At 40.6% G+C, this 17962-nt stretch overlaps 1 protein-coding gene across 1 annotated transcript in view; it reads right to left on the bottom strand.

Moving 5' to 3' along the window:
* LOC146633445 (uncharacterized) overlaps positions 1-3332 on the bottom strand; it is a 62081-nt gene extending 58749 nt beyond the window's left edge. The window contains exons 1-2 of the mRNA XM_085351855.1: positions 3276-3332; positions 3205-3211 (exon numbers count right to left, since the gene is read on the bottom strand). Coding sequence (XP_085207981.1) covers positions 3205-3211; positions 3276-3332 — 64 coding nt within the window. The remainder of the gene's footprint in view (positions 1-3204; positions 3212-3275) is intronic.
* Between the last annotated feature and the right edge of the window lie 14630 nt (positions 3333-17962).

Raw genomic sequence — 17962 nt, 5'->3', positions numbered from 1 at the left:
CTCCAACTTTTTTTGTGTCTCTGGCCTGTAGCCCCACTCTAAAAGCAATCTTGCATTTACATATATTTGATTATGAGTAAACAACTTTCCTCCCAGTTAAAGACACTCTGAAGAGGGTTTCACTTACCAGTATAACTTTATGCACACTTATGTTGCAATGTGCATAAAGAATGTAGTTACATAACATCTTTCATAATGTATGTACCAGGAACTAATAGTGCTCTTGTTTTTCAGTTAAAGTGAATTTGCTGGGAAGACCGGCAAGTGTTTTCCTTGAATGTTTTCCTTTTATGAATAATATTACTCACTGCAGAATGATGGACTTGAACTTGGCTAGAAATGTCCTTTTAACACTTGCCAGATTTATGAACAGAAACATGTATGTATGTGTTATTTATGTAACACATACATACATGTATGTGTTACATACATGTATGTATGTGTTACATACATGTATGTATGTAATCACGGACATACCTAGGAGCCTAGGAGATCACAGACTTTGCTGATCTCCTAGGCTCCATTCTTTTTAAGTATAGTTGTGTTCTCATTGTCGGTGATTTTAACATACACACTTGCTGTAAGGATGACCCATTTGCTAAAGACTTCCTTGCTTTAACGGACTCTTTTAACCTGGCTCAGTGGGTTAATGACCCAACGCATGTTAAAGGACATACTTTGGACTTGGTTTTCTCATATGGTCTGGACATTTGTATCAAGGATATAAGTGACGCTGGGATCTCGGATCATTTCCCAGTTATATTTGATACTGGCTTATGCACTAATGAACTACATCCTGCGGCTCCCCTTTGCCCGCTACATGTAATTAATGCTGAAGCGATGTCAAACTTCTCTATGTCTTTCTTGGATTCTGCATCTGTCACTCTCGACCGTTGTTCTTTTCGCTCGGTTGATGACTGTGCTAATTCCTTGTTATCGCTATTTTCTTCAATCCTTGATACTGTTGCCCCCATTAAGATGAAGCGCCCTAGAACCTACTCTCAGTGTTGGCTTAATGACACTACGTCGCGCTGAGAGAAGGTGGAAAAAAGATAAACTTGGAGTTTCTCATGACATGCTACGGACTAGCCGCTTAAAATTCCAAAGTGCTGCTAAAACGGCCAAAGCGTCCTTCATATCCAAAATCATCCTGGCCAATGACCAAAACCCCCGTACCTTATTTAAAATTTTTAACTCTGTGGTTAACCCTTCCCTGGACATGCCTTTAATTTATTCTCAGGCTCTTTGTGAGCGATTTCAAATTCACTTTTTAGAGAAGGCCTCATCTCTTAAGTCCTTCCCCCTGTTTTATATCCTCTCCCCATTCCTGAGTGCATTTCAACTTTCCACCAGTTTGAGCCTGTGTCACTTTTGACTCTTAAGCGGCTAGTTGTTCAAATGAATAACACCAATACTGTGCTTGACATTCTTCCATCTCGTTTAGCTAAGGACTGTTTTGATGTAATCGGACCTAGTATTCTATTTCTTATGAACTTTTCCTTGCTCTCAGGCTGTGTTCTTTCAGCCTTTAAGCATGCTGTAGTCCACTCGATTCTTAAAAAAAAGAAACTCTGACTGTTATGACCTTTCAAACTACAGACCAATCTCTAAGCTTTCGTTCTTGTCCAAGATCTTGGAGAGACTAGTTCTCTGCCAGCTCCAGGCGTACTTGGACACGAACAATATTGCTGAGAAATTTCAATCTGCCTTTAAGCCATTGCATAGCACTGAAACAGTGTTGGTTAGAGTTCTTAATGATATTCTTGTAATCACTGATACTGGACGCTCTATGGTCCTAGTTTTACTGGACCTCTCTTCGGCCTTTGATATGGTGGACCATGACATTTTATTACTAAGACTTGAGCACACTGTGGGTATTAGAGCCACTGCCCTCGACTCGTTTAAATCATATCTCGCTGATAGATCCTTATCAGTTAACTTAGGCACCTTCTCCTCTTCCTCTGCTCCAGTTTGTTGTGGTGTGCCTCAAGGATCAGTTTTAGGCCCTATTCTCTTCTCATTGTATTTGCTCCCTCTAGGCGCAATCTTTGAAAAATACAATATCGCCTTCCACTGTTATGCCGATGACATACAGATCTATTTTGAACTTACTGACGACCTTGCTGTATCCCTGCACTACTTTTAAGAATGCATGCGGGAGGTCAAAGAATGGTTCCTGAGTAATTCTCTTGTTTTGAATGATAAGAAGACTGAGATTGTGGTGTTCAACAGTAAAATCCCTCGTGCCCAACTCTGTGCTGCCCTGGGTTCCTTTGCTAGCTCTTCCTGTGACTATGTCAGTAACTTGGGTGTACAGCTGGATAGCTCGCTCAAATTCGATAAGCAAGTGTCTGCTGTAGTGAGATCTAGCTTCCACCAACTGCGTCTTATCTCTAAGGCTAGGCATTATGTTCCGCATGAGGACCTGGAGAAGCTTATTCACGCTTATGTGACCTCCAGGTTGGATTATTGTAACTCTTTGTACTACGGTCTTCCCTCTTCTCTTCTTCTTAGACTGCAAACAGTCCAAAATGCAGCAGCCCGCCTCTTAAGTGGTACCAGGAAATTTTGCCATGTTACTCCTGTTCTGACTAGCTTGCATTGGCTGCCCATAAAGTACCGTATTCAATTTAAAATATTACTCCTTACATTCAAAACTATTAATAAATTAGCGCCAAGTTATCTTAGTGAACTTCTCAAACCACATACTCCTGCTAGAACACTCAGATCTGCCACTCAACTACTTCTGACCCAACCCAGATCTCGGCTGAAGTCCCGGGGTGACCATGCGTTTGCTCTGGCTGCCCCGGTACTGTGGAATACCCTTCCTCTCGACCTCTGCGCATCTGATTCCATTGCACTGTTCAAATCACGACTAAAAACCCACTTATTCAATCTTGCCTTTCCCTCTAGTTAATATTTCTTTTATGATTTTATATCATGCACTTTTATGCTCATTTAAATTCCTGTTTGCTCTGTACCTGTTGGTTTCCTATGTATCAGTGACAGCTGCTTGCATACTTAGTACTTGCTTTGGTCCTATTTCTATTATCCTCCTCCTATTCTCTATCTTACTTGTTAAGCACCTTGGCATACCCTTGGTTTTTAAGTGTGCTTTATAAATAAAGTTTATTATTATTACTATTATTATTATTATTATTATTATTATGTATTTCCTCCTAGGCATTGTGTTAACACACATACCTGCAAACTGCCAAAAGCGGATGATCAGTTCATTAAATACATCTGATTAGTAACACTTGAATGTTACTTACCCTCTCAATTCCTATGGAAGCAGTAAGAGTGTCATTTTTCAAGTCCCGCGTCCTCATTTTGGCTTAAAATTTCTTCAGTAAACACATAATGAATCATCTTTTGTTGTTCATCTCATGTTCTATTTATCTTATTTTAACACCTGCTGATTATGAGATTTTAGTTTTTAATTTTTCCTAATAGGTAAAATCTTGGACTTGAAAGAGGGTGTACTTTCTACATACTATTAATACATAATAGACTATTACGTTTCTTGTATTAATTCAATTTTATTTATACAGTGTCAAATCACAACAACAGTCGCTTTATATTGTAAGGTGAACCCTACAATAATACATACAGAGAAAAACCCGACAATCATACGACTCCTATGAGCAAGCACTTTGGATAGGGTGGAAAGGAAAAACTCCCTTTTAACAGGAAGAAACCTCCAGCAGAACCAGGCTCAGGGAGGGGCGGCCATCTGCCGCAACCGGTTGGGGAGATAGAAGGAAGACAGGATAGAAGACATGCTGTGAAAGAGAGCCGGAGATTAATAACAAGTAGGATTCAATGCAGAGAGGTCTATTAAAACATAGTGAATGAGAACGCTGACTGAAGAAGAATTACTCGATGCATCATGGGAATCCCCCAGCAGCCTGAACCTATTGCAGCATAACTAAGGGAGGATTCAGGGTCACCTGGTCCAGCTCTAACTATATGCTTTAGCAAAAAGGAAAGTTTTAAGCCTAATCTTAAGAGTAAAGAATCCAAACTGGAAGCTGGTTCCACAGAAGAGGGGCCTGAAAACTGAAGGCTCTCCCTCCCATTCTACTTTTAAATACTCTAGGAACAACAAGTAGGCCTGCAGTGCGAGAGCGAAGTGCTCTAATGGGGTGATATGGTACTACAAGGTCATTAAGATAAGATGGGGCCTGGTTATTTAAGACCTTGTATGTGAGGAGCAGGATTTTGAATTCAATTCTGGATTTAACAGGAAGCCAATGAAGGGAAGCCGATATAGGAGAAATATGCTCTCTCTTTCTAGTCCCTGTCAGGACTCTTGCTGCAGCATTTTGAATTAGCTGAAGGCTTTTCAGGAAGTTTTTAGGACATCCTGATAATAATGAATTACAGAAGTCCAGCCTGGAAGTCATAAATGCATGAATTAGTTTTTAATGGATGGATGGAAGAAAGCAGTCTTGCATTTTTGCTTGATATGTGTGTTGAAGGACATGTCCTGGTCAAAAATTACTCCAAGGTTCCAAGGTAATCCCATCCAGAGTAAGAATCTGGTTAGATACCATATTTCCCAGATTTTCAGGGCCGAGTACAATAACCTCAGTTTTATCTGAATTAAGGAGCAGAAAGTTAGCGGCCATCCAGGACTTTATGTCTTTAACACATTCCTGTAGTTTAACTAATTGGTGTGTGTTATCTAGCTTCAAGGATAGATAAAGTGTCATCTGCATAGCAGTGAAAATGTATGATATGCCTTCTTCTGATAAGGGAAGCATGTTTAAAGTAAACAATTGGTCCTAGCGCTGAACCCCGTGGAACTCCATAATTTACCTTAGTGTGTGAAGAGGACTCTCCATTTACATGCACAAATTGGAGTTTATAGATAGATATGACGCAAACCACTGCAGCAAACCTGCAGTCTAGCAGGACAAGCACAGAGATGAGTCCACTGTCAGAGGCCATAAGAAGATCATTTGTAACCTTCACTAAAGCAGTTTCTGTGCTGTGATGAGCTCTGAAACCTGACTGAAACGCCTCAAATAAGCCATTCCTCTGCAGATGATCTGTTAGCTGTTTGACAATTACTCTTTCAAAAAATTTTGATATGAAAGGAAGGTTAGAGATTGGCCTATAATTAGCTAGGCCCGCTGGGTCTAGAGATGGCTTTTTAAACACTTGTGGATACAGTAGCTGAGCAGAGATGCACCTCCTCTTTTCCTGCACCAGAGGGAGACAGTGTCTTAAATGACTCTTAATTTCCATCTTTGTACTACAGTGAGTTCTCTTTATGATAACATATTAAGTGCAGTTTTGCACTATAATGTTTATTTAAACACTCACATATTCTGCAGGTTTTAGATCTACAGTGCCTAGAAGGGCTCCTGAAGAGATGCAAAATGGTTGGTCAACAAGATCATTAAACTTGAAAACCTGCAGATGGCAATGTAGTCTCATAGTTTTCCACGTGAGGCTGGAGAATGTAGACTTTTGGATCACCTGTGTGTGTGTGTGCATGTGTTCGATCTAGCCATCCTGAGCAGCTTTTAAAAAGAGTGCAGAGCAACATTGTTCCACAGGAAGCCACAGACGATTGCTGTGTGTCCTGTGTTTGCATCAGCTGTGTTGCTCAGTGCACGCTCTGACAGAAATCTGACAGCCACAAACACCCAAAACGAGTCTCAGTGAAGGTCACCGCTATGTGAAATATGTAAAAATATAAATGTGGTAGACTTTCAGCTATATACACTTTTAATGCAAGACTTCACAATCACTGTAAGATAAATATAGCTTCATGATAATGATTTGTCTACTGTGACCTCCACACTTGAATGTCTTCAGATGTTCAACTGCACAGGGAGAAGATATAATGGAAAATGACTTTGAAAGGCAGAAAACTTGGACCCTGATGAGTTAATCAATGACCTTCTTGCCCACTGCAGATATAGTGTTACACTCATTTTGTGGTGTGAGGCAGTAAAAAGAAAAAAACTCTTATTGCTCTTTAGTGCCTCTGAGAAAAAGTGCTCTCGTAAAATACTCTCATATAACCTCCATGAATTCCTCTTATGATGCATATATATTTGCAAGGAAACCTGTGCAGATATCTATCTATATTTCCTGATTCAGCCTATAACATAATCACAATTGTACATACAACACATTGCCTCCTGCGAGCTATGGTAAAGGTTAAATTGTTTGCTCAGAGTTCATTTCACCCTGTGGACTCAAAACAGAGATCGAGGATTGGATGGGTGAACATCCTGCTAAAACACTGTGTAGATTTTCAGTGACACCTAGCTTATCTTGTGAGCTTAAAACCTTTATCCTTCATCCCTGGTATGCAAACACACTCTGGATTTAGTGAAGTAAAAGTTCGGCTACAACCAATTGTCTGCGGCGTGAAGCCGAGATAAATCGCTTTAGTGAAGTTAATTGTTTTTCAAGAGGCAAATGGAGCGCTTTACAAAATCTCTCCCCCTGCCTTTCTTCAATTTTGTTCTCTCCCTTGTCTCTTCTTTTTCTTAACCTTCTCTGACAAGATTAATTAAATGTCACTCTAACAACCAGCTGCATGCCATAGGAAGGAGTGGGCCACAGAATGGCATATGTGGGTGGGTCTGTGTGACCTCAAGCTTTTTATTATATATTTACTCCCCCTGCTACTCGGGCTCAACAGATCCAAAAATCAAAGGTTTGCTGTGAGGGACATTCAGTGTGAGACTGTGACTAAAGTTTGAACTTGCATATATGTCTCGTGGGACTTTTTTTTTTCTTCTTCTTCCACCTTTAGTGGTTGATTCAGCCCAGATCAAACTGAGAAAAATAACAGCTGTTAATAGCAAGACCTTCTACTGAATAAGTTAAATGCAGACAGCACTCACACACCTTAGAGGTTTTTGTAGTCATCCTCTGAAACCCAAAGACTGTTTTTCCCCATAGACCACAATAAAAGAAAGGTGTGTAAAGCTGTCTACATTTAGGAGAGAGGGTTATGATGTCATTAAAATGTAAAGAAAATCAATCAAGTGCACCATGGAATACCTAATTTTGTCGCCACAGCTCCTTTGACAAAAATGTGAGTTGGAATTTTAATGGACTTCTCTATTATTGCAGAGAATAAGCATCAGATACAGAGAAGACACTCTTTACTGTCAAAACACTACAACTGCTAAGCTAACTGTCGTCATATTTAGCCCTCTTATAGGACACATAAAAAGCTTCAAAATATAAGATTATAATTTTCTAACTTAAATATTGCATGTTGTAGAGTGAAATGAGAACATATCTTTAGACTTAATTTTAGGCACAGTACCAAAAACCTGTTGTTATGAAATCGAGGTAACTCGAAGCTAGCAGCTACGGAGCTAACAGCTAGTGAATATCCTGGATATCCTTCCTTCTTGCGCTTAGAATAACCAACATTTACAAACGGGACTTTATGCTTTATACAATGTTTAAAGACAATTTATGTTTTAAGACCATCTCAAAGTCCTTTCAGAATACAAAGATGGATGTAATTTGTAGGTCTGAAGAGTGGAAGCGCTTAGTCAGTCGCTTAGTCCTCTTGAAAGCTTAGCAGTAACTCTTAAAGCTTTTTTTTTTTAACTGAGTGGTCATTTTGTAAAACAACATTTTGTGAAACAAATGGACTGGGTGTGCATCAAGTTAATGAGGGTGGCCTCTACCTATGCAGAGACCACCGTCATTAACTAGGTTGGTAGTTAGGCAGAAAACCCGGGAAAGTATTCTGATGGTCCTCATGCATCTTTATTAAAATATACTGATGTGTCAAAACGCGTCGTTAAGGGTACTGGAGAGTTTGCCAAAAATTGTCTTTATGAGGAAAAGACTTAAACCTAGATTCCCTTTAATGGCCAGCAGGGGGAAATACCTGTGGTTACAAAGAGACTTCTAGTTCTATAGAAGTCTATGGGAAATCAGCCCTCTGTCCAGACAGCTGTGACAACTCGTTTCTGATCATACAGACAAAATCAGTAAGTCCATTTAATACATTTTGGTCAATCTAGGAGTCAGAAAACAGGATTGTCAAGGGTTTGCTCAGGTATGTCATTGCCTAATGAGGTTGCTGTTTTACAATCAGGTGGGAAAAAATAGTAAACTGACTGAAGGGCCTGATGACTAGCTTCCATCATCCTTTTGAAGGTGGATGTAGTTCAGCTGAATTATGTTGTAAATAAAGTAATTTTTAAAAAAAAGTTTATAGAGAGATATTTGTCAAGCATAAAGTATACTTTTCCAATAATAACATCTGTGGCATTGAATATGTTGCAAATGCTTTGCTGTGGTTTATGCTGTACATAATTACATAGAAGTATTCCATCAAACCAGTGTCCACAATGACACTGGTCCTTAGCTCCTGAGTTAGTTTAAAATGTGGCTAATACTGTGAGTGGATGAATGAGGGAACTGGTGGACAACTGGAACTCAGCCCATGATTTCACAAAGGAAAGTTACAGTTAATGTTTACATGCAGTGGGTCTTGTGAATGTACAGTGATGTGAAAAAGACTCTCTGCAAACCTGTGAAAAGTAAGTACAGTGCCATGATTCAAAAGCTTGAACCAACTTAAGCAATTACTGTGTGATTTTATCAGTCTCTTACATTACTGTGGAGGGATTTTGGCCCGGTCTTCTTTAGAGCATTGCTCCAGTTCATCGTTTGCAGCTTTTATTTATCAGAGCTCTCTTAAGGTCCCATCACAGCATTTCAATCAGGTTGAGGTCAGGACTTTGACTGGGTCATTGCAACAGTTCCACCCATTCTGTTGTAGATTTGCTGCTGTGCCTGGGATCAATGTCCTCTTACATGACCCAGTTTCAGCCAAGCTTTTGTAGAGGTGCTCACACTTTCTGATTGTCAGTTATTCAAGTGCCTATGATTAGCTGCACCAAGCTATTGCTTACCCTCTCAATTCCAGGAAGCACTTGGACTTAGTTTCCAACAGGAGTGCATAGTTGCATGACTGTGAATGCCTCTTTTGGTCTTAGACAGAATCAACAGTTTAATGGTATTTCCCCTTCTGCATATAATAGAAAGCAGGTTAGCTGATTAACTATGATACATTAAACCAACAATGAAAATGAACTGTAACAAGGTTGTGATCTTAAAAAACTTCGCAAACAAGCCCATGCACCTGATTGCCCCGTGAAGTATGTAACACGCCCTTCCTCCCGGAGGATCCAGACACATAATTCATCTGGGTGAGGTGCATCTTATTTTGTAAAGGACTGACTCTGTCTTTGTTAGCAGGGATTGCCTTTTTTCTTTTCTACCCAAATAGGTAGTCTGATCCTGTGCCAGATACTTTCTGCAGCACAGTGTCAGCTGATACTATAAACTGTAGGGTCCCCAGAGTACAAGAGAACATGAGAGAGTTGCGTTTAATGAAGTCTGTGCATTCAGCGTCTGAGTCCGTGGTGTTTTATACCTGCTGTTCCCTCCCTAAGGAAAGTAGTCAAACTGAAGTCAGGTGATAAAACTACTGGGCAGCTAAACAATTGTGTGATGGGATGAGCCCTGCAGCTTCTGCAAGCTGCTACCGCTATTTTTAATGTTGCTTCAAAGAACTGAGCACAATCACACCTATATTCTCACTAAATCTACAAATGTTCAATATCTGTGACTGCAGAGACACTTTAAAATTAGACATTTTTATTAGAATTTGCTGCTTAAAGAGAATATTAATCCACTGCAGGTTGTCTCTCTAGGGGTACATTTAAATCTTTATAATTTAGTTGGTTTAGGCTGTGATTTAGCTGGTGAATGCAGAAAACAAATAAGTCATATGGTTTGCAGTCAGTCGTCACTGGCATGATGGTCATTGTAATTGTGGGCCTTTAATTATTTCTTTTACTTGCTCTTTTTCCAGGATGGAATGACTGTACAGCACATATCTTTAATGACTTCAAAAACAAGAATTGGGTGTACAATTGGAATTTATTTAGGATTTTCTCTCATCCACCCATGGTCAAAAGTGTACATATAGACTCAAATTAGTGAAAGGGGGATTTGTTTGACAGCACTCATCAATTTGACCAACACTCAGAACAATGGGAAACTAAAGAACTAAGTTAAGATGTAAGAGGGAAAATTTTAACTCTACACATGTTGGGAAAGTCTCTTGGAGCCATTTTTAACCAACTGCAGACTCTGAGATCATCACTTCAAACAACTGCACACAAGTAAAAGTTATTCAGATGTGTCATCACTTGTTGTGGATAAATGGTAAATGGCCTGCATTTGTATAGCGCTTTTCTAGTCCATAGGACCCCAAAGCGCTTTACACTACATTCAGTCATTCACCCATTCACACACACATTCACACACTGGCGATAGCAAGCTACATTGTAGCCACAGCTGCCCTGGGGCGCACTGACAGAGGCGAGGCTGCCGGACACAGGCGCCACCGGGCCCTCTGACCACCACCAGTAGGCAAACACGGGGTTAGTATCTTGCCCAAGGACATTTGGCATGCAGCCAGGATGCAGCCTGGGATCGAACCACCGACCTTCTGATTAGTGGCTGACCTGCTCTGCCACCTGAGCTACAGCCACCCCATATTCAGGAATAACCCAGGTGGTAGCATCATAATGGTGGTAGCATCATGCTTGTGGCTGTTTTGCTGCCAGTGCTACTGGTACATTGCATAAAGTGGCTAGAATAAAGAGAAAAGAAGACTACAGCCAAAAAAACTTCACCTTAAATCAACAGCTAGACGGGTGAAACTGGACACAGTTGGGTGCTCCAGTAAGACAATGATCCTAAACACACAAACTGTTTTTTGAATGGATAAGGCTAACATTAAGCTTCTGGAATAGTCTTCACAAAGCCCTGACCTCGAGGACTATGCTTGAAAGCCAGATTCATGCCAGGAAACAACCGATTCAAATTAACTCTACCAATTGTACCAAGAAGAGTGGTTAAATATCCAGACGGAGCTTTGGCAGAAGCTTGTCGATAGCTACCAAAAGCATCTGGTTGAGGTGCAACTTGCTAAACAACATTTAATCAGATATTAGTGGGGTATATGTGCATATTTGAATCCATGTATACTTTTTACCCTGTGTGGATTCAAGAAAATCCAAAATAAATTCAAACCTTGGTTTTTAAAGTCATTAAAGATGTATGCTGTACAATTATCCCACCATCGGAAAATAGCAGTTCAGAGGAACCATTAAAAGCCCCGATGAATGGATGCAAATGTCTCACCACAACTGCCATCTGCACAGCCTTTTATTTCTTAATGTGTCAGTACTTTGTATTACGTGTATCAGTGATAGGTTCAATGAAGTGAAACATTTTCAACAAACATATTTCACTATCAGACATTAGTATGTCATCATCCGCTGCTGCTCAGAAAGGATGATATGAACATTTCTCCAGCTATTTAAAGAACCAGAGCATTACTTTCCTCTTCATTCACACAGCTGATCCAAGAGTTAAACAGAGACACCCAGAAAAACTGAAGCTTACATCATTAAATGACACGTGTGTCCACAGTCGAGTCCAAACTGGCTAAAGGGACACTTCATTACACAGAGGGTGGGCCGAGCATGAAAAGGCACTAATTACAGAATTACTCGTGTCAAGTGTCAGAAACGTTTGGCATCAAAGGATGTCTCGAATTAATCCCCAGGTCACCTGCACCTTACCTTGCCCACAGACACAAGACTCTCAGACCTGTGCATCTGTACAGCAGTGCAAACAATGCTTTCATTTGTGTGTGTGTGTGTGTGTGTGTGTGTGTGTGTGTGTGTGTGTGAGTGGGACACTTGGCAGCTAAAGGGCCCAAAGGGCTGTACACAAAGCAGTGACCTAAAACAGTTTTGACTCAGTGTGTGTGTGTTTGTGTGTGTGAGAGAGAGAGAGCCCATTGTGTCATTCTTCTCTGTGTTGCAACCTCTGAGAGTAAATCTGGCATTTTCATTTATGATGAGCTTGGAGCGATCAGCTGAATGGATGATGTTACGCTGACTTCTACGCTCTCACGCGCGCCTGTGTGCGTGCATGTTCACCATGTATTCAAGGCTCTCATCTCCATATAAATAGCCAAGAGGAGAGTGGATGGTTTCTATTTAAATTGTGCGTGTGTGTGTGTTTCATTGTGCATGGTGTGCTATTCTGGGACTGAGCCATCCCAATCTTACACTCATCTACAAAAACAAAACCATCATCATGACAGTGCTGTCGCATGTTTGAGGGTGTGTGTGTGTGTGTGTGTGTGTGTGTGTGTGTGTGTGTGTGTCTCACTAAACAAAAAAGATCTGGATTATTTTTGAGCTGGGCAGAGAGGTAATGAATAAGTCTTATGCGTAGGTGCTGATCCCAGTTAACACTGCACAGCTTACTGACAATATAGGTTATGTATCTGGCACACATTCATGTCGCTGATGCATTTTTCTTCTGTTTCGTTCCCCTTGGGGTTGCTGCATGTCTGAACCATCCAAACCCCGGATCCACCCACTTGCTTAGATCCTAATTTTCTGGCTTTAGTCGAGATAGCAACAAGCAGTGAACACAAAGTCAGGATCAGATCATCTAGCATCACAAGTAGATAACATAAAAGATGCTATTTGCAAGCTTATGGCATGTTTAATTGAAACACATTCTTATCCTATAGCAGCTGCATTATATAATGTTGTTTTATCAAATTCCAACTACATATTGCCGTTATGCATAAGGTGTGTTTTGGCTTCTGGTGCCTGGGCGCCTAGCCACCAAGAGATAGTGGTCCTGTTTTAAGTTGTAGGTTTATCAGCCAGGAGGTCTTTGTTTTTGTCTTGTTTGTGTTTTGTTGTTTTTTTCCTCACTTTGAACAAAAACTGGTGATGATTTGGGCTTTTTGTAGCCACAGGACATGGGCAGCTTGCAGTCACTGTGTCAACCATGAAGTCCTTCGGCTAGCGAAGAATTCTTGAGTCAAATGTGAGGCCATCTATGTGACAGGAGTCCAAACTCATCCAGTGATCCAAACACAGCAGCAAATCTAGAGCAGAATAAGTGAGAAAGATAAGAATCATGGTGTTGCAATGCCCCAGACCTCAAGTCCGGACCTCACCCTGATTGAAGTGCTGCAGCAGGACTTGTAGATGTAGATAAACTAATGCCTGCAAACTTCATGAACTGGCCCAAAATTTCTCCACAACGATCGGAGAGACTGATAGTCACATATAAACTGATTAGTCTAGGTCATTGCTCCTGAAGGTGGTTCTGCAAGCATGTAAAATGATGGGATGCACTTATTTTTTCACAGGTCTGCAGGTCTGTAAAAACTTCATGACTGTAGATGCATCAAGTTTCAAGAGCACTGTGGTCACATGCACAACAACACAAGTGGCACGTGGAAGACATTCACATTCGCCTTGTCACATGGGTTTTGACCACCTGATTCGTTTTAAGTTTGGATGCGTGACCCAGAAAACATTTTTAAGGCATATTGCATATCGAAAATATGTATTATTTTCTTTTATGGTTTTTGTAATGTTGCTAAAACTTGCATATAGACCATATTAACCTTACATGATCTGACAGGACAAAAGTACTATTCCAAAATACTGTGTAATTACACTTTATTGCATACATACTGTCTCAGCTGAACTCTGGACACGCACACACATACATATACACTGATATGCACACACTCATCCCCCCTCCCTTCGACGCTTATTCCCTTCCGATGCTGACAGTGGATCAAGGAGACCAGCGCACAGGCTTCAGGCCCGGATGTACTGTCTAAATCGGCTGTCTCTCACCCTTTACCCACCCCTGTTGCTTGTCATGTGTTTCTTTGGTGTATTAAGAGTTTTTTCATGTGCTATGTGCAGAGGTGTTTTTTTTTCTGTTCTCGAACTGATCTCCCTGTTGGAGCTCAGTCTGGGGGGAGTTATTTTTTTCTCCTTATGTTTCCTCATGTGGTGCATTTTTCCATTGTTATACCTCTCTGACCTGTCTTCCCCATGTGATGTTTTGTGTAATGTATGTATGGTCGGAGGGTAAGATGGCGCCGCCATTGCGTGCAATAGGTCGGCAGCCTTATGAAATTTCCCCTTGTGGGACTAATAAAGGTATATCAAACATATAATCATCTAATCCTATATTTTTCTATGAGCCATGTGCTTAGCAAACAATGTATTTTTAAGTGAAAATATGATTCAACAAATGCGTGGAGGCAAGCCACACCCAGGACCTGACCTCCAATGACTTGTAACATGTGAAACCTAGTGTAGGAATGTGTTAGCGTGTTTGCACAACTGCATTAGACGTCTCCTGTTACTTTCCCTTCCTCTTCTTATCTAAAACATGCAGAGCAGTGTCATGGATCATTGCATGCCTTTAACGGAAAGAAGACTTAAATTACATGCCTCACATTTCATAGATTAAAACACACATATTTCCCAGCAGATTTTCATAACTCACATAACTTCCTTTACTTTGTTGTCAATCTGAATATTAATTGACAAAAACTTTGTCACGGTCTAGAAGAAGATCCAAACTGTCACCCACAGATGAGATGAAATTGGAAGCAACTCAGGAACCACCAAGGCTCAACCCTGCCATGAACTGGAAACAGCTGGAACACCAATGTCGCCATAGAGAGTGAAATAAGTTTTATCTCACAATGGAGTGCAAGGTTGTTGACCAAAAAAGAAGCCAATGCTCCAAAATCAGAACCTTCACGCTTGAATGAAATTTTCTGAAGCTGCTCACTTGGACAAGCCAAATGTTATTAAGAGAAAATTCTTTAGTCAGACAAGACAAAGATTGAGGCATTTGGCCACAATGACAAGAAGTATGTCTGGAGGAGTAAAGGGGAGTTCTTAGGTTTTCAAACCTAAGAACACCGTAGCAGCTGTCAAGCATGGTGGAGGTATCATCATGTTTGTGGCTGTTGTGCTCCTAGCAGTGTTGGGTAAGTTACTTTTACATCCAACACAAAAACTGCAGTCGTGGTGCTTTCGATTGTACTCAGACCTCGGAAATTCTGCCTTCTGAATAGGAAGATGTAGGCAACACCAGACTGCAGATGAGCTGCATACAGGGCTGGACTGGGACAAAAAAATCGTCCCGGGCATTTTGACTAAAGACCGTCCCACCATTATAGGAAAAATCATAAAGCCTTTGAATGAAAACAAACGCTGTTGTGACAGTGATGTACACTGTTTTGATGGTATATATGCATCAATCTATCAATCGTTTGTTGTAAGATTCAGATAATTATTTTTTAAAAGCTAGACATTTTAAATGAGAATAAGAAAGAAAAGTATTTCTTTGTGCCCCCCTTTCCCTGTTAATGCCCTACCTTGCCCCCTGGCAACACTTTGCTAGACCCGCACCTGCACAGTTACCAGCTGTCAGCTACCTAAAAAAGGATCCTGGGGTTATTTGTCTCTCAGAAACAGTTCATAACTTCCCTTCAACTCATTCATGTCACCTGTTCAGCTCTGATGATTCAGTAAGGACATCTCCTGGTTTCATCTTCATGTTTCCCTCTCACCAGATAACCAAACCATATCATGACCAGCAGCTTTTTTGCAGCTGTGGCTCCAGCAAACATCAGCTGATACTAGAAATTAATATTAAATAAATTCTAACAACAGCTGATCAAGCTTAAAAGTGCTGCTGTTGTTTAGCGCGACATCCGCTGGTTTCCTCTTTCGGCGCAAAGTGAGCGATAAACAAACAAGAGAGCCGATCAGCTGATCACTGATCAGTTTTCATGATTGAAGTAGAAACAGGAGAGGGAGGGGGCAGAGGATGAGAGAAGAAGAGGCAGCTGTGCAGCGTAAACACAGAATAACTCCAGCTTTGTGCCTTTTTCATTGTAGCTGAATTAGGGGACACACTGTTCCTTTTCACCTCAATAAGAAACACGTAATATTTTCTCTGAATACCAGACGGGACGGTTGGCAACTCTAATAACTTATGAACAAAATAAAGTTCAACATCATTAACTTCATAGCACCACCCAGCTGTATAGAAACTCCGTCATGCTAGCTAGCACGCAGTATGGAAAAAGTCAGCATAACGAAAATAAACTCCACCTAAACTTGGTTCATTTCTGACCCAGAGAGACTGCAGGTCATAACTTCTTACCTGAAGTTCAATTCACACTTGGACCGGCGGCCGCCTCGGGTCTCTTTTCCTTCTGCCTCCCTTTTCCTTCATCCACCTGCTGGCTTCCACCACTTGCTAATGTTACTGAATCTGTGGAAGCTCCGCGATAGCCACCACACGAAGTAACGAGTAACGAGCCTATCTAAATCCCAGTAACGACTAACGCGTTCCTGATTTTGGCATAATAACTAGTTACCGTGCTCGTTATCACAATAATAACGTAGTTACTGTAACGCGTTACTTAATAACGCGTTAGTCCCAACACTGGCTCCTAGTGATACTGGTACGTTGTACAAAGTGGATGGAATAATGAAGAAGCAGGGCTTCCTCCAATTTATTCAACTTCACCTCAAATCAACAGCTAGATGGTTGAAACTTGGACTCACCTGGGTGTTCCAACAGGACAATCCAAACACACAGCAAAACTGGTTTTGGGCTGGATAAAGCAGGCTAACGTTAATGTACTGGAATGGCCTTCCCAAAGCCCCGACCTAAACTATCATCTATTTAGTCTTTCATTTCTTAATGTATCTGTACTTCATGTTACGTGCATCAGTGATAGTTTCCTATCAAGTGAAACATTTTTAACTATCCGGTTGTTCAGTGATGACGCGACGAATCCTACTTCCGGGTCTAAAGTAGTCTGCGTTTAATATGGCTTTTGTGTTGTTAACATGTTTAATGTTATGTATTTTCTTCTATTTGATCTTAAAAAGCTCCTAAAACAGTTAGTGATCCCTGTTGACCTCCCTCGGCTTTTATTACCACTAATCATTTATTTAAGCTCAGTTTTTAAAACCTTAGGATGGAACCACAGCCCAGCCCATGCAGCAGTATATGAATGACTAACCTCGTATTGTGGATGGATTATCTCAGTTGTTCTCCTGGCTGAAGTTTGGTCCTTTTACAGCACCCTGCCATGCGATTACATTTGTTTCTGACCACTGAGAACACTCACGTTAACTTTTATCGAGTGGAAAAAAAGTTAGCTTGTTTATATTATGCTAACATAGCTGTGTCGCTAGCGGTCACGTAACACATCATTATATACCAGCTAGCCCAACTTCAGTAACCCTACAAACGTCACTGCTGTTTAGTTTTCTGTCTTCATTTATGCTGGAAGTGATAACAGAGCTGTACGTTTGAATTTGTTTTCAAAACCCGCAGTCAGGACATGCTATATTGTATTTAGATAGAAGCTAGCGAGCTAACTCCCTGCTAACTTCTAACTCCGTTAAATGTCATAAATTCCGTTTTCATGGATGCCTGGATGTTAAACTCAATTGTTACACCTGGTAGAGCAGAACGCTGATCATTTTATTAAAGATGAAAGACTTTAGACAGTTTTTCAACTCTCAGTAATGCCACAGTGATCGTTTGATATATGGACCTGCAGCGGAGTTTAGACCTAGACACGGCTAGTGACGTCAGACTGAACAACCGGATAAGATGTTAGTATGTTGCTCAGAAAGGATATTCATTTTTTTCCAGCCATTTAAAGACACAGAGCTTTATTTTCCTCTATTTGCATAATTCAACCCTTGCTACAAATCTGAATCTAATTTGAAGTCAGAAATATGGTGACAGCTCATGACCATATGTGTAAGCTCACATGAAGTGAGCTCTGAAGTCATGCTTGCAGATGTCTACCTGTCTGCAGTGGATTCAAAAGAGCTGAATTCATCTTAAATCTATGTAAATCCACTACAAACACACCAATGTGGACACTTAACAGTTAAATACAAAATCTTTGGCAAAGGCGTAAACATGCTGCACATTCATTAAAAATGCATTGTCCATTAACTATAACATTACAGACAGAAGATGCTTCTTT

The sequence above is a fragment of the Diplotaxodon limnothrissa genome, linkage group LG4, assembly GCF_057381915.1.
Source record: "Diplotaxodon limnothrissa isolate DT_005_m linkage group LG4, D_limnothrissa_male_GT1.1, whole genome shotgun sequence".
NCBI lineage: Eukaryota > Metazoa > Chordata > Actinopteri > Cichliformes > Cichlidae > Diplotaxodon > Diplotaxodon limnothrissa.
Note: the sequence above shows the minus strand (reverse complement) of the source record. Positions and strands in the feature narration are given on the sequence as shown.